General features: G+C 43.7%; 1 protein-coding gene across 6 annotated transcripts in view; it reads right to left on the bottom strand.

Annotated features, from left to right (window-relative positions):
• Positions 1-22,780, bottom strand: part of SYNJ2 (synaptojanin 2) — a 289,087-nt gene that overhangs the window by 17,196 nt on the left and 249,111 nt on the right. For all 6 annotated transcript variants that reach the window (XM_068231852.1, XM_068231851.1, XM_068231850.1 and 3 more), the window contains 4 exons: positions 20,464-20,595; positions 13,006-13,070; positions 9,619-9,727; positions 6,752-6,948 (listed from right to left, as the gene is read on the bottom strand). In XM_068231852.1, the coding sequence (XP_068087953.1) occupies positions 6,752-6,948; positions 9,619-9,727; positions 13,006-13,070; positions 20,464-20,595 (503 nt within the window). The remainder of the gene's footprint in view (positions 1-6,751; positions 6,949-9,618; positions 9,728-13,005; positions 13,071-20,463; positions 20,596-22,780) is intronic.

Below are 22,780 nucleotides of genomic sequence, written 5' to 3' on the forward strand. Positions count from 1 at the left end.
ATTGTCTGCCTCTTCCTGCAGCACGATATTCCTCTAACTAGACGAATAATTGGAAAGGAGCAGGAGAGAGACAGCACAGCTGTTTCTAAACAAGACAAGGGAAAAAAGATTTGTTCTTATGAAAGGAACATATCTCTTCATTTAGGCTGGTTTCACAGTAAGACGTTAAAGTCCCATATTACAGCAGCCAGTAACGCAGCCTAACTTACAGCACTGTAAAATCAATGTGCTGTTCATAGTGCACATGTTGCGTTACATAGTAACGCAGCACGTTTAAACAAAGTGCTGCATGCTGTACGTTATACTGGGCTAAAGCCACGTTAGACTGTTTGCACATGCTCAGTAATGTTGGAGGAGGAGGTCTCCCCTCCTTCTCCGCAGCCAGCCACATGGCTAATTAATATTCACTGCACTGTGGAGACTTGTGGTGGGACTGTAGTGTTGTCCGGATCATGAACGAATCGTTCATTTGATCCGGATCTTTTTTGTGAGTCGAATCATCCGGATCATCACAATGAAAGATTCGGTTCACACTGGATGTCTGTCTGGAAGAAACAGGAACATACAGAATGTACAGTGCAGGGAAAGTCTTGTCCTGCTAGTCATTTCACCCCAGTCTGCTTCCCTAGTAAAACGATTCAAATGATTTGGTTCAAAGATCCGGATCTTTTCAATGATCCGATTCAAATGATCCGAATCCTTAAAAAGATCCGGACTTCCTATCACAAACCTGGAGCGGGTGCTTTGAGAGCTGCATAACGCAGCTCAATCTGACGTCCAACTTCAACACCACCATGCGTTGCGTTAGGGGCACGTTATGCGACCATAACGTCCCCTAAAACGCAACGTCTTGGTGGGAAAGTAGCCTTAAATTGCATTTTGAAAAAGGGCCACAGAACCCCTTTAAGGGTTTTCTGCCAGGACGTTCAAAGGGTCATTGGCTCTGCTCTGTTTTTAAAATACAGAGGCCCATATGTAATTAATTTTTTCTCCTGAGTTTTCTCCTAGGAGATATTTATAAAATTGTAAATAAAATGCATTTTAAGCCACCAGAAAGCAAGGAAGTACTCAAAATAATTTTGATAGTACTTTTTCACCTACTTTTCAGTACTTTTTCAGCTGAAAAGTACTGGGAAATTATTTTAGATAGAAGATGATAAATTATTTCCTAGGAGAAACGGTAAATTACATATAGCCCAGAGTGTCATTTGTAGACTACAAATATTAGAGAATGATGCAATGTTATAGAAAAACAGCTATATAACTGAAAATAAAAATATAAGACTCTTTTCTTTGCTACTAATGTTCTATCAAATATAAGTTATTTTTCGCTTCAGTGTCACATTAAAGTGATTTCCTCAATTGCAGCAACATGCACAGCAGTGACATTCTCACTGATGAAGACATAGGACAAAACTAAATGCCAAAAGTGGTTCTAATGTCTTTCCAAACCATTCAAAACTATTTATTTTACTGGAGCTGGACCTTATGTCCCTTAACCCAGAGTTCCCCAACCCTGTCCTCAAGGCCCACCAACAGTACATGTTTTGCAGGAAACCACAAACATGCACAGGTGAGGTAATTAGTATCTCAGCAGAGCTGATTAACTACCTCTGTGGATTTCCACAAAACATGCACTGTTGGTGGGCCTTAAGGACAGGGTTGGGGAACACTGACTTAACCAATATTAAAACCAGTTCTAGATTTTCACTAACTCCGTACTCTTTGAATCTCTGATTAGCCTTTGATACTGTTTTCACTATGGCAATCATTCAAATTTTAAATTTTTTTTACAATGCAATCTATCAGTAGTACAATTATTTAATTGTCTCTTTCTTTCACTTGAGCAAAAGAAAATGCAGTCTTTTCTAGAGTGCTTACCCTTTAAATTTCCAAAAACTAGAAGCCCAAAATAAAAATATCTCATTTTTATTCTGTAATCTGAGCCATTACTAAAAATATTACGTATATTTGTAGTTAATCCATTAAATACAGTTATGGTGGCCATACATGGTACAATTTTTTCATCCAATCTTACCATTTCTATGTAATATGAGGGAACTGCCTAAATTATCCTTTCAGTACATTCACTTAATTTACCCTTATACTACATAGAAATGGTAAGATTGGATGAAAAAATTGTACCATGTATGGCCACCATTAAAATTATAATATTGCTTACAAAATTAACACAGGTCATTTATGAGTTTTAAGCATTCACTAAAATACCACCTACCACCCAAAACCCATTTCTAAATGACGTCCTGCTCTTCCTCAGCAACGAAACAGGACTAATTTTAACATAATAAATAAACTAAACTATAACTTCTATACTTATAGTGAAATGTGTCTGTTTCAGGGGCAAGTGAAAATGTACCTGAGGCGGTACACAGTGCCTTATTTATACTTACCTGGGGCTTCCTACAGCCCCAAGAGGACCATGGGTTACCTCGCTGTCCTCCTCGGCCGCGCCATTGTCCTGTGGTCACCTCCGGTATCTTCTTTAGTCAGGGTCAGTTGTGGTGTTCTGTGCATCTGCGGTCTGGCCGCGCGTGCTCCCATCATGCTCCTGCAGCACAGGTGCAGAACCCTCCTGGCTGCGGGTGCCCGACAGGGGGCACACATGGCTGGCCCACGCATGTGCAGAACACCACGACTGAAGAAGATACTGGAGGGATCCTGGAACAATGTAGCAGCCTGGGAGGATGGCAAGGGAGATCGGTCTTCATGGGGGAGAGGGGGAGAGGAAGCCCCAGGTAGGTATAAATTAGGCACAATGAACAGTCTCAGGTTCTCTTTCAAGTGAACCCGAGATCAAAATAAACTGAAGAGATAAACAATTACATTTATCCTCCTACTTCTAAAAATGACTAAGTATCCCATGTTTTGTTTTTGTTTTTTTATTTAAATATTTACAAAGTTGGTTGAATGTTTTACTGTCTCTAATCAGTGGCAACCTATTACGTGTCCCTGAGTGAAAATATAAGAACTACTGACCTTTTCATATCTCTCCCCTGGGCTCAGAAGTTTTATTCTACCAGGAAAACTTTTATGGATATAAAAGCAGAGCTGGATTTACATATAGGCAAGGTAGGCACATGCCTACAGGTGGGGCAGTGTGTAAAAGGCGGCCTACTAGCTGCTCAAAGTGGCCCCCTACTCTCCCTTCTTCCATAACCTCTGGCTCCCTCCTTCCCTCTGCAGAGTGGGGAGAAGAGTGTATGAGAGGAGACTCACTGCCTCCCACCCCTTCAGCAGCGCTCTCAAAGCGTCCTCTTGTTGGATCTAAGTTGCCTTGGTAACGCAGCTCTCTTCCTGTCCAGCGTGAGGTGGCCACGTTACTCACTCTTTGTCCTTTGCCTTCTTCCCTTTTGCCAGCCATAAATTCTGCTCCGGTGTGCAGGGACATTTCAACTTTGTTGGTGGGGTGGAGCGCTGTAATAACAGCGCAGGAGATTTGGGCGCAGCCGGTTCCACCATAGATCGTAATAGGAATTACAGCTATAGCGGCGCACAGTAACTTCAGGGCCGTCAGAAGATGGAGCTGAATTTACTTTTAAAAAACTGTAATTTGGACTCCAGCAATAGCTGGAAGCTGAATTACATAATTCCCCACTATCCACATGGACCTAGAGGGGGAATAGTATTTAACTTGTGCAGCAGCAGGATAAGCCATATACCACCTGTATCCTGTGCCCAAGTCTCCCGGCGGCAAGATCACAGAGACGTGGTGGGGTGCGGGTGCACGGCATTCAGCACATTGGTCTCTGGTGAGCTTCCTCTGAGCGGAATCCTCTCATTCCACTCCTCTTTTCTCTGCGCACGCTGTCTGCTCCTGCTTGGACATTACTTTCACCTCACCTCACCCCCAAAACGCTGCATGCACCACGTTTGCAATTAATCGAAATCAAAACCGCTGCAGTGTGAATGTATCCATAGGGATACATTGTAGCAGTGCTTTGCTGATCGCCGGCGTCATCCTTCCGCGTCATTCTTGTGCTTTCGGTTAGCGAGAAGAACAAGGAGAAAAAAAAAATTCAAGGTGGCCATCTTGTGGCCAAATAGTAAAACTACATCTACATATTTTTTACATTACAATTTACACATATAATAACATTAATAATTAACTGTTTATTTCCCACACCAAAATATTACCCAAATAAATTTTTAATGGAAAAAAAAAATTACAATTAAAAAAATAAAAAAGACATAAATAGTTATCTAAGGGTCTGAACTTTTTAAATATGCATTTGAAGGGGGTATACTACCAACATTTTTTAAATTATAAGCTTGTAAATAGTGATGGACGCAAAACGGAAAAAAATGCACCTTTATTTCCAAATAAAATATTGGCGCCATACATTGTGATAGGGACAAAATTGAAATGGTGTCATAACCGAGACAAACTGGCAAATAAAATACATAGGTTTTAATTATGGTAGCGTGGATTGTTTTAAAGCTATAATGACCGAAAACTGAGAAATAATGATTTTTTTCAATTTTTTTCTTATTAATTGTAATGGTCCGCTCAGCTGTCTGTGCAGGCAGGCAGTTTTTTGACCACTGTTCAGGTCTGCATTCTGCAGGTCTCTGGAAGAGAGACCTTTTGTCAGTTTTGCAGCTTGCTGCTGCTGGGCAATTTGCATACATTTGTCATGCAAATTTCCTAGCCACATCCTCTGGAGGTTTGTACTATAAATACCATGTGATATCACAGACCTGGGCTGGTCATAAGGGTTAGTCCTGTGAAACACTCCTGGAGTGTCAGCCTTGCTCATTGTTTGAAGATTAGCTTAGAGTAATTCCTGGGACTGCACTAGGCAGATTCCCTAGTGCAGTTAGGATTGCATATCTGTTTTGTTTGTCTGTTGCGATTGTTCTGTCCCAGCGGTGGTCGACAGGAAGTCGTTCTGATCTTTGTTCTGGGAGTATAGCTGGAGCAGCGGTTGCTACCAGCTATCTCCTCTATCTGTCTTGCCTGGATCGCACTCGCCTAGCGCTAGTGCTGTGGATCCGTCTGATCTCCATCTCTCTTGCTGTTATCTCTCACTTATTCCCGTTTTCGTGTATCTGTCTTGTCTGCTACGAACGCTTGCTGGAGGCTCGGCGAGGTAACCGTTAAGCAAGCGCTCGCATCCTCTGTTTTATGTTTGTCTGTCGGTGGTTAGTTAGGCATGCTTGTCTCTGTTGTGCTTAACACGCGGAGACCACGCATAAACGCGTGCACTGTTGCGAATGAGTGCGGTGTTCGCGTTTAGTTAGCGCTTGTTATTTTCCTTATCTTCTCATTGTATGATTTGCTGTGCCTTTGCTACTCTCGTGCTCTGCCTTGCTGTAGCCTTGTGTCACCTCTGGCAATCGCCTCTCTCACGATTGCGTTCCTACTTCATATCTGCTGTTGTGTATGCACCGTTGCGGGTTGGCGACTAGTTTGGTGCACACACAATCTGTCCCTTTGCTCAATCTCATTCGCAATCGCTTCTCAGGCGATTGCGTTCTCACTCTGTTTCCTTTGTTGTGTGTCCGCCGTCGCAGGTTGGCGGCTAGATTGGTGGACATACATACATTCCTCATCTGTGCTTATTCGGTCTTGTGTTGCTGTTAGCAACCGCCATCTCCGGCGATTGCCTTCTCACTTTATCTTCCTGGTTGTGTGTTTATCGTCGCAGGGTGGCGACTAGATTGGTGAACACACATACCCTCTGTCGCTTTGATCTCTCTCTTTCAGGGCTATCTTGCCCTGCGTTTCTTCCCTTCGTGCAATTCCTGTCTTGCGTCTGTGGCAGGGCAGAGGAGCTGTTCCTCTGCACTCCACAGCTCCACCTGCCGACAGGAATTTCCCTCTACAGGTGCATTGCACCTTTTGCTGGGTTCCTTCAAATTATACGCTTGTGGAGGATTTCCGCAGTGTCAGCGTGCGTCTTGTGCGCTGATCACAGAGAGAATTCCACAATCGTTACATTAATCCTGTTAAAATGCATTTTTAAAAAAATAATTCTTAGCAAAATATACCACCCAAAGAAAGCCTAATTAGTGGCGGACAAAATAAGATGTAGATCAATAAATTGTGATAAGTAGTGATAAAGTTATTAGCGAATGAATGGGAGGTGAAAATTGCTCTGATGCATACGATGAAAAATCCCCGCAGGCTGAAATGGTTAAGTAAGGGGTTAACTTAATTCATATTATTTCTGTGTGTCTTTTTTCTTCTATGTTGTCATAGAAACTTTTATTTGTGGAATACGTTACAGGCAGAGAAAATGCAAGGTCTAAGAAGTCATTATGACATATTTCCCTGCAATTCTAGTCACCATCAGTATAGTTAGGAGTGTTCGTATTGTAAAAATAAACTCTGACACCTAGAGTAATTGTGTAAATATCATACAATTTTAAAGTAGATGTGTGGGGAGCAGCTAGAATATCAGGGTTTTAATGCTGTCTTTTCCAAGTTGGGAAGAATAATTTTCACTTCCTGCTGTTGTCATAGAAACACCAAGAGCAAAAAGGGGAACAGTATCACTCCCAAAAGATAATGGAAGAAAATTTCAGTGGGTATACCGTAACCAACTCTGTCGCATATATATATATATATATATATATATATATATATATATATATATATATATATATATATATATATATATATATATATATATATATATATATATATATATACACACACAAATACACACACATTTATATATACATATAAACAGTTCCACATTTCTGTCCAGGATATAAGAAGACTTACAGGTTCTGATTTGACAGCTCTTTGCAGTGGAACAGGTTTGAGGACAGGCACTTTTGGTGGAGGTCTCTGAGGTACCAGCACAGTTTCTATACATGGTGACTGTGTATGTGGCAGCTTCATGCCCACAGATTTTGGTTCTGCCTTTCGAAAACTTTGGTTGTGATGCAGACCGGTTTTTACCTCCTCTTCTTGTTTTTCTAAAATGCAAATAAAAGTCACTATTTCCTTAAAAATCCTGAAAGTTTCAGAAAGTATCCAAGAGTTAATATTAGAATTCAAAATTTCAGATAAAGCTTATAAGCAGTAGAAGAAATATTCAGAATTCAGCCATTTGCAAACGTTTTCAGCAATCCAGCCATACCTAATTTTTATTGGCTGTGGCTTATACTTCCTATCAATCTGACAGGTAAACCCCTCCCACTATATACACCTGCAATCTTGGACAGTAATCACAAGTAATTGTTTTAAGTGTCACGTGAAGACAGCTGCAATGAGGATTTTCAGGAGTTGATATGTTATAAAAAATGCATTATATATAAAAGTATCAATGAACATGTTATTGTTATACAACAAAATAAGTAGAGTAAGGACTGGTTGTTCTGCTGGAAGCAGGCAGAGTTTGACACTACGCTTCTGCTGCTCGGCACTGCACCACAGATCCCCACGATGGTGGGGGCTGCAGGGATTATTGTTAGTCCCTGTGAATGCTATATCTGCTTTAAAGTCCTACAGCAGGATTTTTTTTTAAGTTCCTTGTGTGTATCTTAAAGAAACACTGAAGCGAGATAAAATCAATGCTTTTAACTTTTATTAATGTTAAGCACTATAGCTAGGGCTAAAACACTGCATCCCCGCGGCAAAACAAGGGGTTTATACCGCCCAAATCCCCTGTGCAAAATCCATGACTTTCTTGGTCATGGATTTTGCTGCCCCTGGAGGCAGAGCTTTGAGCTGCAGCTCTGCCTCCATGCACGTCAATCTACCCATGGATCTCCGCCTGTCCCCCAGCCCCCCTCTCAGTGAAGGCAGATTGAGAGGGGTGGGGAGAGGCGGCGTTCAACAGGGATTGACGCGCGAAGAGGCAAAGCTACAGCCCTAAGCTCTGCCTCAATCAGGAAGCGCTCCTCGCAGTTTGCACAATGGATTTGGGGGGTAAAAACCCCTCATTTTGCCACGGGGACACAGTGTTTTAGCACTAGCTATAGTGCGTAACATTATTAAAAGTTAAAAGCATTGATTTTATCTTGCTTCAGAGTCTCTTTAAAGTGGCCCTGAACACAAGTAAAAAATGCCATACTGAGCTTCCTCCAGCCCCCGTACTCAGTTAGGTCCATCTGCGCCCTCTGGGCTTCCTCCATTCTCTCGCTGCTGGCTCTGTTAGCTCCATGACTTGGCCAGGAGTTTTGCCCAAGTGCGCATGCGGGGCCCGTCTCACTTGTGCACCCGCGCCATGAGCCTTCTGCGCATGCACGGGTCATTCTTTCGAGAACCTGCAAATGCGTGGCCAGTCAATGTGCCGGTCTTGATCGCACACCCATTGCCGTGAGCGTTCTTTGCATGCTCAATTGCGCACACAACCCATGGACAAGTTGTGCAGCTAAACTAAGCCAGTGGGAGAACGGAGGGAGTCCAGAGGATGCCAAGGGACCTTACGGACTTAAGGGGGCTGGAGGAAGCCCCAGATAAGTTCAGTATGGCATTTTTTACTGGTGTTCATGGTCACTTTAACTAAAGGCAACTTTTTCATTAGCACCTTATATCTATTGTATAAACAGGAACTACATAAACACCAAAAGGTGCAGCACCAAACCAAGTTTGAAAGAAAACTCTTAACCTGCCAAAGCAGGGAGCACCAATCTGTGGGGTGCCTTTACATAACTCACCATCAACCAGCGCATCCATCCAGCCATATCATACATAAACAACCTCAGTAGGACACTGAGTAATTGTAAACAATGTGGGGCCTGACACTTCATAAGGCTTGTAGGGGAAGCAGTTCAGTATCACAAAAAACAAACCAGCTGTGACACGAGAGGGGAGAGACATGAGAGTGGAAGGATGTTTCTCACCCTCTGCCGATTAGATGAAGGCCAAACCTGGCATCAGGAGAGTCCTAGATGAAATACAGCTGGTTGAAGTCCCAGGGTGAGAGACCCATGGAAGGCACAGCTTTAGTGATTATCAGTGCAGATTGGTCTATTCGGGTGTACGCGCCATCTCTCAGTGCTTCGGTGAGCCACACGCTGTGGGTAACCGAAGCACTGGGAGATGGCGCCGACACACAACTACGTAGCAGGCGTGACTGATGGCTGGGGAGTGGAGGAGCGTTCACTCCAGGATCAGCATGAATAAGCGGTCACACTTACATCTATCTATTGTATAAAGGTGGCCACTAATGGTCCAATTTTCTAGCGAAAAATCGTTCGAGCGATAAGAAATTCTGATCGGAAGAAAAATCGTTCACTACACCATCAACGAACCAATCTTTGCTATCTATCGATCACGATCGTCTTTAAAATTCAAAATTTCGTTCGACGAAAATTCAGTCGGACGACTTTTTTTTCACTCGGTTATAATCGATCATAACCATTAATGGAGATTATTTACTGGCAATTCGATCACTGCCGACCTAGAATTTCGGATCGATCGAACGATTTTTCGCTAGAAATTGGTCCATTAGTGGCCAGCTTAACACTGTGCTTTATAAATAAAAATGTATAATAATACATGTTGAACATTGTGAGCTCTTCTTGCTTTTTACTAAAATGACAGTGTAAGCAAAGACGACGTTGTGACTTTGCATGTAGCCTCACTGGAGGCAAGCTTGCGCTGTATACTGAACTGTAGTAAGAAACAACAAACATTACCTTTTTTGGAACTCATCAGCCATTTAATGGCTTCCTCGGCTTCTTGTGAATTATTGGTTTTAATCTGTTTCACGTTGTAGGGTTTGCTTATTCCGGTTTTGTCCTGAGGCTTGAAAAATAAATAATTTATTTACTACAAGATCCAGTTACAACAGACTCTCCTAACATTTAAGCAAGATTATGGTAACATAATTTATTTTTGATACTAGAAATTATAATTTCAAGTAAAAGTGTAGCACAAGTATTGGTTTGCAGTCTCCTCTTCAGTGAATCAATGAGTTATAAAGAGTTATATGCCGCTCGCCCTGACCTCGGTTACACCAAAACAGTTAAGTAAACCGGAGATATTTAAAGTACAAGCATTTATAATTACCTGGCACTTCCTCCGGCCTCCTGTAGTCAGTTAGCTCCCCCCGTGTTGGTCCGGTCCCCTTCATTCTCCCGCAGTGGAGTGTGTCCGGTAAGCCAACTAAGTTGCTGGCCACTGCACATGCGCAGTCCCGGATATGTGCATTCCCTGATCACACTCCCGTGGCTAGGAGTGTTCTTCGCAAACGCAGCAACAGTCTTAGCCAACTGTAGTAATTTTACTTTACCAAGGCTGACTGCAGGAGCATGGAGGGGATCGGATGGAAACCGAGGAGTTGAAGGACTACAGGGGGCTGGAAGAATCACCAGATTTTATAATATATACGTTTATAAAAATATAAATTATATTTATATATATATATATATATACACACACACACTTACTCAAGGGCGTAGCAATAGCCATAGGGCCCTGAAGCGGGGGGGGGGGGGGGGGGGCAGGCGGTACTTGACTTATTCACTATTAATCTTCTTGTGTTCTTCAACCTTCTTAGTGCTCATGGACTATATGCAGTGTGGTTGTAAATTGCCAATGAACTCATATCCATAGGGTAGGGGGTGGATGGAATTAAGTATTCTTAAGTATTCTATTGTACTGGTCCAAGCAGGGCCGGTTCTCTTATGAAGCAAGGTGAAACATTTGCATCAGGCGCAGAGATTTCAGGGGCAGCATTTTTGTACTGTGTGTACCTTCCTGAGGAGGAATGGAGTGGCTGAGGGTGAGCAGTTTGTTTGTCACAGACTCTCAGCCAGCCAGTGTGCTATTGTGTTGAGCTGCAGCATGTCATGTGAGAACATTAAATGAAGCAGAGTAAATTGTCATGTGCTGTGCAATCATTCCAAATGGGGGCGCATCCTCACAAGTTTGCCTCAGGCAGCAAAAAGTCTAGAACCGACCCTGGGTCCAAGCCTAATCCCACAGAGCCATATCAATCCCTGCCATGACGTGTCAGCGGTTGTGGATGTAAGCCTGGATTCAGGAGCATAAAAGGGATTATTTAAAATTTCCATATTCAGTAGTGATGCATTATGGGTAACCACACCTCCTCACTTAAAACTGAATTATCGCAAATACCTTCTGTTTTAAGAAGGCATATTACACTGCATGATGCTGTCATGTCAGCATGGATCAGAATCTTAAAGGGAAGGTTCAAGCAAAATTAAAAAATGAGTTTCACTTACCTGGGGCTTCTACCAGCCCCATGCAGCCATCCTGTGCCCTCGTAGTCTCTCACTGCTGCTCCAGTCCCCCGCTGGCAGCTTGCCGACCTCGGAGGTCGGCGGGCCGCATTGCGTACATTTTTACGCATTCCCGCTAGTGCAAGAACATTAACACATTCATTTTACGCGTTACTGGTTCAATGCGTGCATTTTTACGCATTGAACCAGTAATGCATAATGTATGTGTTAATGTTCCTACACTAGCGGGAATGCGTAAAAACGTACGCAATGCGTCCTGCCGGCCCTCGAGGTCGGCAAGCTGCCAGCGGGGGACCGGAGCAGCAGTGAGTGACTACGAGGGCACAGGATGGCTGCATGGGGCTGGTAGAAGCCCCAGGTAAGTGAAACTCATTTTTTTATTTTGCTTGGACATTCCCTTTAAAGAGACACTGAAGCGAAAAAAAAATATGATATAGTGAATTGGTTGTGTACTATGAATAATTACTAGAAGAAGATTAGCAGCAAAGAAAATATTCTCATACTTTTATTTTCAGGTATATAGTGTTTTTTCTAACATTGCATCATTCTATAATGTGTGCAGATTACAGAACACTCAGCATTCAAAATGAGTCTTTCAGAGCAGTCTGTGAAGTAATGACCTCTCCTCTAGCAGAGAAAAAGTTCACTTACAGTTAAGATAATAAAAGTCAGATAACAGCCCTCTCCACGACTAACTTAGTCGGAGAGCTTAATGGCTTGTTTGCATAGAGATAACAACTGGAGTTTCTCAACTCTTCCTGTACTGAAAACAATTAGACTGATGTATCTGATCTTAATGTTTTATTTCTTAGCTGTACTACACATACAAATCATAATATCATAATTTTTTTTCCGCTTCAGTGTCTCTTTAAAGTAATGTATCCAACATTGTGGAACAGTGAGGAGAACGCCAGCGCATACCACTAAGGCTGCATCTGAAATGACCACCAGGTCAGTGTATAGCACCTAAATAGATTTTCTACACACTTACATTCAATTCAGATGCAAATCATATGCAAATCTGCTACTACTTATCATGCAAACAGGAAACTCAGAAGGAGGGGCTGGGTACAGCTAACCTGACAGTTACATAGTTACAAAGTTAAGGAAAGGTGGGGGGAAAGGCTGCGCATCCCTAAACACATGCTGCAATTGAATGGTTACTCGCACAGGCATTGCTCCCAGCCCCTCCTTCTGAGTTTCCTGTTTGCATGATAAGTAGTAGCAGATTTGCATATGATTTGCATCTGAATTGAATGCGAAGTGTGCAGAAAATCTATTTAGGTGCTACACACTGAGCTGGTGGTCAATTCAGATGCAGCCTTAGTGGTATGCGCTGGCGTTCTCCTCGCTGTTCTACCAAATGTAAGTTACATATTTTATTTTATTTTTTTTGCTTAGCTGCTCCCAAGGTTTTAAATTTAGGTTAGGTCACTTGCCCAGAGGTCTGCCTCCTGGCGCAAGTGTCTAGTATAATATACTTTGCATGCAAACCATATTGGAAGCTAAAGTTCCTCCTAGTTTAATAAATGTTAGCACTTGTCTTGGATGCAGGGCATGCACTTTTCAGTCTGGCAGAGGCGGTGTATGCCTGTGCGATTAACCATTCAAGTGCAGCATGTGTTTAGGGATGCGCAGCCTTTCCCCCCACCGTTCCTTATCCAACATTGTGTTTAATCCATACCACAGGGAATTGAGGTGTTTTAAGGACAGGAGGTAGGTCCAACCTCATATCAGTAAAAGTGATCAATTTTGTAGTTTTCCTTTAATCAAATATTTAAAACTAGTTAATTTTAACATTTGAAAATGTAAACTTACAGGAAGCTGGACAGCTCCAGAAGGAAGTTTCACTGCTTGAGGAAATGGCACAAAAATGTTGCTCTCTGAAAAATACAACTTTTATTTTGCTTTAAAGTACATTTGACCTACTTCCAGAAACTCAGTGAATAAACAGTACCTTTCAAAAATAAATAAAGTAAAAAAACAAAACCTTGTTGCATCATCCCTTGTATTTAGACCCAAATCAAGAAAGCTAACAGCATCCCTAGTACTTAGCTCCTGGAGTATAAGCAAAACCAAGAATCAGAATAAGTTTATTCAGAATCAGAATCAGTTTATTTCGCCAAGCATGACTAGGTCATGCCCGGAATTGGGTTTGGCACAAAAAACAGAGAACTCAGCGACACAAAAAAATAAAGATAAAAAAGCAACACAAAAGGCAACAACAAGGAAATTGATAACAACCATGACATCTAGCAACCAAAACAAAACCAACAGTAGGTGGATGACGCATTACAGTACAGAAGAGAACCGTGTCCCACTGATGGTCACCTACTACTTACACCTGGAAATCTTAACCATCCTGGCATTTGATTGTTTTGCGGCGCTCGGCCACGGGTGGGTTTTTTTTCACTTTTTATTTTTTAAAATCATGTAGCTAGCCTAGCGCTAGCTACATGATTTCCCCCCCCCCCCCTCCCTGCGGCATCCCTCCCACCCCTCCGATCGCCTCCGGCGGTCATACCCAACAGTAAATCCCGCCCTGAACGGGATTTCCTGTTAGGGCTTCCCTTGTCACCATGGCGACGATTGGAATGACATCATCGACGTCAGGGGGAGTCCCGATCCACCCCGTAACGCAGGCTGGCGGTGATTGGCCAGGCTGCGCAATGGGTCTGGGGGGGGCCCCCTTTCCCTGGCGCGAAGCGGCGGCGATCAAGTGAAACACGCAGCTAGCAAAGTGCTAGCTGCGTGTTTTTTTTAAAAAAAATTGTCAAAAAAGACCCACCAGGGGCTGAGCAATCCACCGCGGTGGTAATGGACGAGCTGAGCTCGTCCATACCGCTAAGGTGGTTAAGGAGGATTGCAAAGGAACTTCATCCTGTTTTGCACAAGGATCAGAGACTGAGAAAGATATTCCCTGAACCCCCCTCCTGGCATACCGACAGCCACCCAATCTTAAACAGATAATTTTCGGGAGTGCCTTAAGGTGGCCATACACTGGTCGATTTGCCATCAGATTCGACCAACAGATAGATCCCTCTCTGATCGAATCTGATCAGAGAGGGATCGTATGGCCACCTTTACTGCAGATTGTGAATCGATTTCAGCCTAAAACTGATCACAATCTGTGGAGCTGCCGCTGCTGCCGCCCCCCCCCCCCCCTGCATACATTACCTGTTCCGGCCGGCGCGAGTCCCCTGGTCCCCGCTGTCTTCTTCTCCGGTCCGGGCTCCAGACCGCTCCTGCAGCTACTGAACTTCCTGTCCAGGGGAAGTTTAAACAGTAGAGGGCGCTCTACTGTTTAAACTTCGTGCCGGGACAGGAAGATCTGTGTAGCTGCAGCCGGTCCAGAACCCAGCACGGAAAAAAGACAGCCAGGGGACTCGCGGCGGGACCAGGGGACTTGCGCCGGCCGAAACAGGTAATGTATACCAGCTGTATTGCGTCGGTCGTCGGGCATTCGAACGCCGCTAAAGACGGGAACGATCGATTTCGGACGGAAATCGTTTGTTCTGTCAGTGGTGTGCGCGGCGATTTCACAGCCGATTCGATCACTGTGATCGAATCGGCCGTATATCGGCGGGAGAATCGTTAGGTGTATGGGCCCCTTTAAATAGGCCAGAACAGAAAAGAGCATTCCCTTGCCGAGGGAAAAGGTGTGAGACCTGTAAACAGATCCATTCCACCGACAGGATACCAATACCAGGTACACAACAGGAATTCAAAGTACAAGCCAGCTTTTCCTGTGATTCATCTTATTTGGTATACCTGATCATGGTTCACCATTAACAGCAGAAAAAAAGAATAAAATATATACTGATCTCCCATTACCCACACACTTTTGTTTATGTGGACACAGTTTAACCACTTAAGTACCACAGTCTTTTCGCCCCTTAAAGAGAATCTGTATTGTTAAAATCGCACAAAAGTAAACATACCAGTGCGTTAGGGGACATCTCCTATTCCCCTCTGTCACAATTTCACCGCTCCCCGCCGCATTAAAAGTGGTTAAAAACAGTTTTAAAAAGTTTGTTTATAAACAAACAAAATGGCCACCAAAACAGGAAGTAGGTTGATGTACAGCATGTCCACACATAGAAAATACATCCATACACAAGCAGGCTGTATACAGCCTTCCTTTTGAATCTCAAGAGATCATTTGTGTGTTTCTTTCCCCCCTGAGGGGGGAGTGCATAGCAGAACCACAACACTGAAGAACTTGGCAGCCTTCCAGACACAGGCCGACAAGTCTGACAGTGGAAAGATACATTGATTTATTACAGAGACTGTGATAGTACAAAGTGCTGCAGTAAGCCAGAACACATTAGAATAGCTTTTGGAACTTGTAGGATGATAAAAAACAGGATGAAATTTTTGTTACGGAGTCTCTTTAAGGACCAGAGCCTTTTTTTCCATTCAGACCACTGCAGCTTTAACGGTTTATTGCTCGGTCATACACCCTACTATCTAAATGAATTTCACCTCCTTTTCTTGTCACTAATACAGCTTTCTTTTGGTGCTATTTGATTGCTGCTGAGAGTTTTAGTTTTTATTATATTCATCAAAAACGACATGAATTTTGTCAAAAAAATGATTTTTTTTTACTTTCTGTGATTTTTAAGCATCTCTGACTTCTCTGAGCACCTGTCAGGTTTTATGAGGTGCTAAAATTCCAGGATAGTATAAATACCTCCCAAATGACCCCATTTTGGAAAGAAGACATCCCAAAGTATTCACTGAGAGGCATGGTGAGTTCATAGAAGATTTTATTTTTGTCACAAGTTACTTCTGCTAACTTGTGACAAAAAAAATGAAATCTGCCATGGACTCACCATGCCCCTCTCTGAATACCTTGAAGTGTCTTACTGTGTTTACTGTCCTGACATTTTGGGGGGTGCTAAATTGTAAGCACCCCTGTAAAGCCTAAAGGTGCTCATTGGACTTTGGGCCCCTTAGCGCAGTTAGGCTGCAAAAAAGTGCCACATATGTGGTATTTCCGTACTCAGGAGAAGTAGTATAATGTGTTTTGGGGTGTATTTTTACACATACCCATGCTAGGTGGGAGAAATATCTCTGTAAATTATTATTATTATTATTTTTAGTATTTATATAGCGCCGACATATTACGCAGCGCTGTACAGTGTATATATATCTTGTCACTAACTGTCCCTCAAAGGAGCTCACAATCTAATCCCTACCATTGCCTTATGTCTATAATATGTAGTGTAAGTACTGTAGTCTAGGGCCAATTTTAGGGGGAGCCAATTAACTTATCCGTATGTTTTTGGAATGTGGGAGGAAACCGGAGTGCCCGGAGGAAACCCACGCAGACATGGAGAGAACATACAAACTCTTTGCAGATAGTGCCCTGGCTGGGATTCGAACCAGGGACCCAGCGCTGCAAGGCGAGAGAGCTAACGACTACGCCACCGTGCTGCCCTAAATGACAATGTTTTGATTTTTTTAACACACAATTGTCCATTTACAGAGAGATTTCTCCCACCCAGCATGGGTATGTGTAAAATTACACCCCAAAACACATTATACTACTTCTCCTGAGTACGGCGATACCATGTGTGACACTTTTTTGCAGCCTAGGTGCGCTAAGGGGCCCAACGTCCTATTCACAGGTCATTTTGAGGCATTTGGTTTCTAGACTACTCCTCATGGTTTAGAGCCCCTAAAATGCCAGGGCAGTATAGGAACCCCACAAGTGACCTCATTTTAGAAAGAAGACACCCCAAGGTATCCATTAGGTGTATGGTGAGTTCATAGAAGATTTTATTTTTTGTCACAAGTTAGTGGAAAATGACACTTTGTGAAAAAAACAATAAAAATCAATTCCCGCTAACTTGACAAAAAATAAAATCTTCTATGAACTCGTCATACACCTAACGGAATACCTTGGGGTGTCTTTTTTCTAAAATGGGGTCACTTGTTGGGGTTCCTATACTGCCCTGGCATTTTAGGGGCCCAAAACCGTGAGTAGTCTGGAAACCAAATGCCTCAAAATGACTGTTCAGGGGTATAAGCATCTGCAAATTTTGATGACAGGTGGCCTATGAGGGGGCGAATTTTGAGGAACTGGTCATAAGCAGGGTGGCCTCTTAGATGACAGGTTGTATTGGCACTGAAGTGCAGGAAGTGCAGGATGTTCTCAAATCGTGACCTGGACATGGCAGCAGAGAACACGGGCATGTGATTGATGGGTGTCTCAGGGAGTGGTTAGAGGGGAAAATAGATGCAATCAATGCACTGGAGAGGTGATCGGATGAGGGGGATCTGAGGGTTTGGCCGAGTGATCAGGAGCGCACACGGGGGCAAGTTACGGCCTGATCTGATGGGTAGGTGTGCCTGGGGGGTGACAGGTGGTGACAGGAGGTGATTGATAGGTGTCTCAAGGTGTGATTAGAGGGGGGAATAGATGCAAGCAATGCACTGGCGAGGTGATCAGGGCTGTGGTCTGAGGGCGTTCTGAGGGTGTGGGTGGGTGATTGGGTGCCCAAGGGGCAGATTAGGGTCTGATCTGATGGGTGACAGTGACAGGTGGTGACGGGGTGATTGACAGGTGATTACAGGGGAGAATAGATGTAATACACTACACAGGGGGGGAGGTCTGTGGGGGTCTGAGGTCATTCTGAGGGTGTGGGCGGGTGATTGGGTGCTCTAGGGGCAGATAGGGGTCTGATCTGATGGGTAGCAGTGACAGGTGGTGACAGGGGGTGATTGATGGGTGATTAGTGGGTGATTAGATGGCAGAACAGATGTAAACAATGCACTTTGAAGGTGATCTGAGGGTGGGTCTGCGGGCGTTCTGATGGTGTGGGTGGGTGATCAGATGCCCGAAAGAGGCAGGTTAGGGTCTGATCTGATGGGAGGCAGTGACAGGTGGTGACGGGGTGATTGACCGGTGATTACAGGGGAGAATAGATGTATACAGTACATGGGGGGGGGGGGGAGGTCTGAGGTAGTTCTGAGGGTGTGGACGAGTGATTGGGTGCCCTAGGGGCAGATAGGGGTCTGATCTGATGGGTAGCAGTGACAGGTGGTGACAGGGTGTGATTGATGGGTGATCAGTGGGTCATTAGATGGCAGAACAGATGTAAACAATGCACTTTGGAGGTGATCTGAGGGTGGGTCTGCGGACGATCTGATGGTGTGGGTGGGTGATCAGATGCCCGTAAGTGGCAGGTTACGGTCTGATCTGATGTTGCAGTTACAGGTGGTGATTGACAGGTGATTACAAGGGAGGATAGATGTATACAGTACACAGTGAGGGGGGGGGGTCTGGGGAGGATCTGAGGGTGGGGGGTGATCAGGAGCCCCCAGGGGGCAGTTTAGGACCTAATCACTAATCATAAAAATAGTGTTGACAGATAGTGACAGGGAGTGATTGATGGGTGATTAGGGGGGTGATTGGGTGCAAACAGGGTTCTGAGGGGTGAGCAGGGGGGTCTGAGGGGTGCTGTGGGCGATCAGAGGGAAGGGGGGGGCAGATCAGTGTGCTTGGCTGCTCACCTGAGTCGCTGCAGCCTGCTCTGGTGGTCCCTCGATCACTGGGACCACCAGGGCAGGAGGCAGCCTGTATAATACACTTTGTATACATTACAAAGTGTATTATACATTCTGTAGCGGCAATCGAGCAGCTAATAACCCGGGGGCGCTTCCAAATGGCCGGCAGGTTACTGTGCTAGGTGGGCGGAGCCTGTTGCTGGCGGCTGATCGCCGCATAACCACGCCCGCAGCCGCCGATGGGCGTATTGCGGTCGTTTGGGCCCAGCCCTTGCCGCCGCCCATCAGCTGTGGGCGGTCGGCAAGTGGTTAAGCGATTTTCTCATCATTGTATTAATGGGTGCTTCAAATCGCATAAAGAGAGACTAAAGCAAGAAACATAATGTATACATTGGTTCAAACTGTAGAAGAAGGTTTAAACAAGGACTCTAACTTCTTGTGCTGGTATGATGGGTTTTAAATGCCACAATTCTTTTTATTTTTTCAGATTTTGTTTCATATGCTGGTAAGATGGTGTTTAATGCCACTATTCATTTTATTTACTGTGCTGGGAAGATGGGTTTTAAATGCCACATTTCTATTTAGCTTAGAACTAATGGTGCATGTAGTCAGCCCAGTCACGTTTGAACTCCGGAGTTACAATGTCTCCCCATCATCCGGAGTCTGTTGTTATATTTTAAGAAACTGGTGATCATATCTATTTAGCTAGAATGCCTGTGAAACCCTCCTGAAGTGGCAAGTAAGGCATCTAATCACATTTATATATGTTTGCAAAACAATGTTTCTCCTCTGTATGTCCTCTGTATAAAAGCTGTGTTTTTAAAAAAAAAAACCTTGTCAGTGTATGCAGTAACCAAGTCCAATGAAGGTTTATTATTAGCTGAAATATTACTTAGTTGTTTAACTCTAAGTTAGCCAATAAATGGTATCATCCTGATTCAAAACTTCTTGCTTTTACTGATGGCTAACACAGTACAACACTCTACTGCTTAATTAGAGGCTTAATTAATTACTGCATAATTAGAGGATTATGTCAAAATATTGTATTTTCATTTAAAAAGATGCAGGCCAGGACATATGCTCTTAAGGTGCATACACACGTCTGATTTTTGCAAATGACCGGTCGTTTGAACGTCTGGTCTTTTGGACGTGAAACGGGCGTGTGTACGGTCGGTCGTTCACCTAATAAGACTGGATTTGAACGATCTGCCAAGCACCTCTAAAGCCCATGTCCAGAATTTTTATAAGAGCTCCAATTTTGTGACAACTAGGGCCTCAAGGCTAAAACTTTAGCAAAAATTTTAGTTTATCATTTATTGAGATATGCCTAAACCTTGTTAGGGAGTGTGCAAGTGGGGAAGTGGGGGTTTTGTGTAAGTGATCTGGCCAAGGCAAAAAGCCTCAAGTCCAGAACTTTTATTTCCTTTTAAGCAATACCAGTTGCCTGGCAATCCTGCTGATCTCTTTGGCTGCAATAATGTCTGAATCAATCACCTGAAACAAGCATGCAGCTAATCCAGTCAGACTTCAGTCAGAGCACCTGATCTACATGCTTGTTCAGGGTCTTTGGCTAAAAGTTTTAAAGGCAGAGGATCAGCAGGCTAGCCAGGCGATATGCATTGTTTAAAAGTAAATAAATATAGCAACCACTACATCTCTCTCGCTTTAGGTTCCCTTTAAGATTTGTTTTGTTAATTTGTTGTTATGACAATAAACTGACTTGTTATGTCCCTGAAACATACACAAGAAAAATGTTCTTACTTGGTGGTGGTGGCCTTTGTGGTGGACGTGTTCGAGACCGATTAGGCACAGATAATGATCTGTTTGGTGAATGAGAGCGTACCTCCCCAACATTTTCAAGTTCTTTCTTCAGAGCTAGCAAATCTGCATCGTCTGAGAAATGAATACACACAGTATTAGTGATTAGATTCAAATCAACACGCATTTAGCTAATGTTGGCACACATCAACACTGAAGTCAGAATACCAGACATTCATTCTTATTCTGGGTTACATAGTTAGGTAAAAAAAAAAAAAAGACATAAGTCTATCAAGTTTAACCAGAGAAAAGAAAAAGAAAAAGATCACCGTCCTAAACTGCACATATCTCAAATTAAGGTGAAAAATCCTTATAAGGCTTGGGCCAATAAAATACCTTCCCGACTCCAGATAGCAGTCAGATAAATCCCTGGATCAACGCTTCCAGGAATAACCAAGCAATCATAGTCATGAATGTCCTTCAATAAAAGGAAAGCATCCAAGTTATCTTTGAATGTAGCTACAGAATTTGCCACAACTGATTCATGTGGTAAGATATTCCAGATTTTAATCACTCTTACTATGAAGAACCCCTTTCTAAATATCCCCTTGTCATATGCACAGGCCTAGGGACAAAAATCTCATCTGCCAAGCTTTTGAATTGCCCTATTGTGTATTTATACGTTAATCAGGTCACTTCTTTGGTCATCTGTTTTTCTAAGCTAAATATGCCCAGATTGTCTAACCTTTCTTGATCATTGAGAAAGCTTCTGTACCAGGATATTGTGGGGAACAGAATCAAAAGCCTTTGCATAGTCCAAGTATACTACATTTATTGCTTTCCCAAGATCTTCAAGATCAAGATTTTCATTCACCACTTCATAAATTCTGAGCATGTTTCTGAGACAGGACTACTTGGTCTGAAATTAGATTATTTTTGTGCTACATAATTTTGTACAGCATCCCACAGGATACCTTAACCTCCCCGGCGTTCTATTGAGATCGCCAGGGAGGCTGCGGGAGGGTTTTTTTTCAATTAAAAAAAAACTATTTCATGCAGCCAACTGAAAGTTGGCTGCATGAAAGCCCACTAGAGGGCGCTCCGGAGGCGTTCTTCCGATCGCCTCCGGCGCCCAGAACAAACAAGGAAGGCCGCAATGAGCAGCCTTCCTTGTTTGGCTTTCCTCGTCGCCATGGCCGCCATGGCCGTTGTCAGCCGCCTCCGATCCAGCCCTTAGCGCTGGCCGGAACTGATTGGTCCGGCTGCGCAGGGCTCGGGCGGCTGGGGGGACCCTCTTTCGCTGCTGCTCGCGGCGGATCGCCGCAGAGCGGCGGCGATCAGGCAGCACACGCGGCTGGCAAAGTGCCGGCTGCGTGTGCTGCTTTTTATTTGAAGCAAATCGGTCCAGCAGGGCCTGAGCGGCAGCCTCCGGTGGTGATGGACGAGCTGAGCTCGTCCATACCGCTCAGGAGGTTAAAGAGACTCCGTAACAAAAATTGCATCCTGTTTTTTATCATCCTACAAGTTCCTATACCTATTTTAATGTGTTCTGGCTTACTGCAGCACGTTCTACTATCACCATCTCTGTAATAAATCAACTTATCTCTCTCTTGTCAGACTTGTCAGCCTGTGTCTGGAAGGCTGCCAAGTTCTTCAGTGTTGTGGTTCTGCTATGAACTCCCCCTTCCAGGCCCCTCTATGCACACTGCCTGTGTGTTATTTAGATTAGGGCAGCTTCTCTCTTCTCTCTTATCTTTTACAAGCTGGATAAATCGTCCTCTGAGCTGGCTGGGCTTTCACATACTGAGGAATTACAGAAAAGGGCAAAGCTGTTTGCAGGAAGAAACGAGCAGCCTGAAACTTCAGTGCTTGGGGGAAAGAAACACACAAATGATCTCTTGAGATTCAAAAGGAAGGCTGTATACAGCCTGCTTGTGTATGGATGTATTTTCTATGTGTGGACATACTGTACATCAACCTACTTCCTGTTTTGGTGGCCATTTTGTTTGTTTACAAACAAACTTTTTAAAACTGTTTTTAACCACTTTTAATGCGGCGAGGAGCGGCGAAATTGTGACAGAGGGTAATAGGAGATGTCCCCTAACGCACTGGTATGTTTACTTTTGAGCGATTTTAACAATACAGATTCTCTTTGAAACAAGTTACACACACTGGTTGGTGTAGTTGGAAGAATGTCAGTGCACAGGACCGTGACCATAAAAACTTCTGGAGTGCTGTAGCCCAATTCAGTCCATCCATTCATAAGAAGCAAAAAATGTTTTTTTGCAAACTTCTGTTCTGCATAGGGCTATATGTGCCA

Source organism: Hyperolius riggenbachi, chromosome 4 (assembly GCF_040937935.1).
Source record: "Hyperolius riggenbachi isolate aHypRig1 chromosome 4, aHypRig1.pri, whole genome shotgun sequence".
NCBI classification, from domain to species: Eukaryota; Metazoa; Chordata; class Amphibia; order Anura; family Hyperoliidae; genus Hyperolius; species Hyperolius riggenbachi.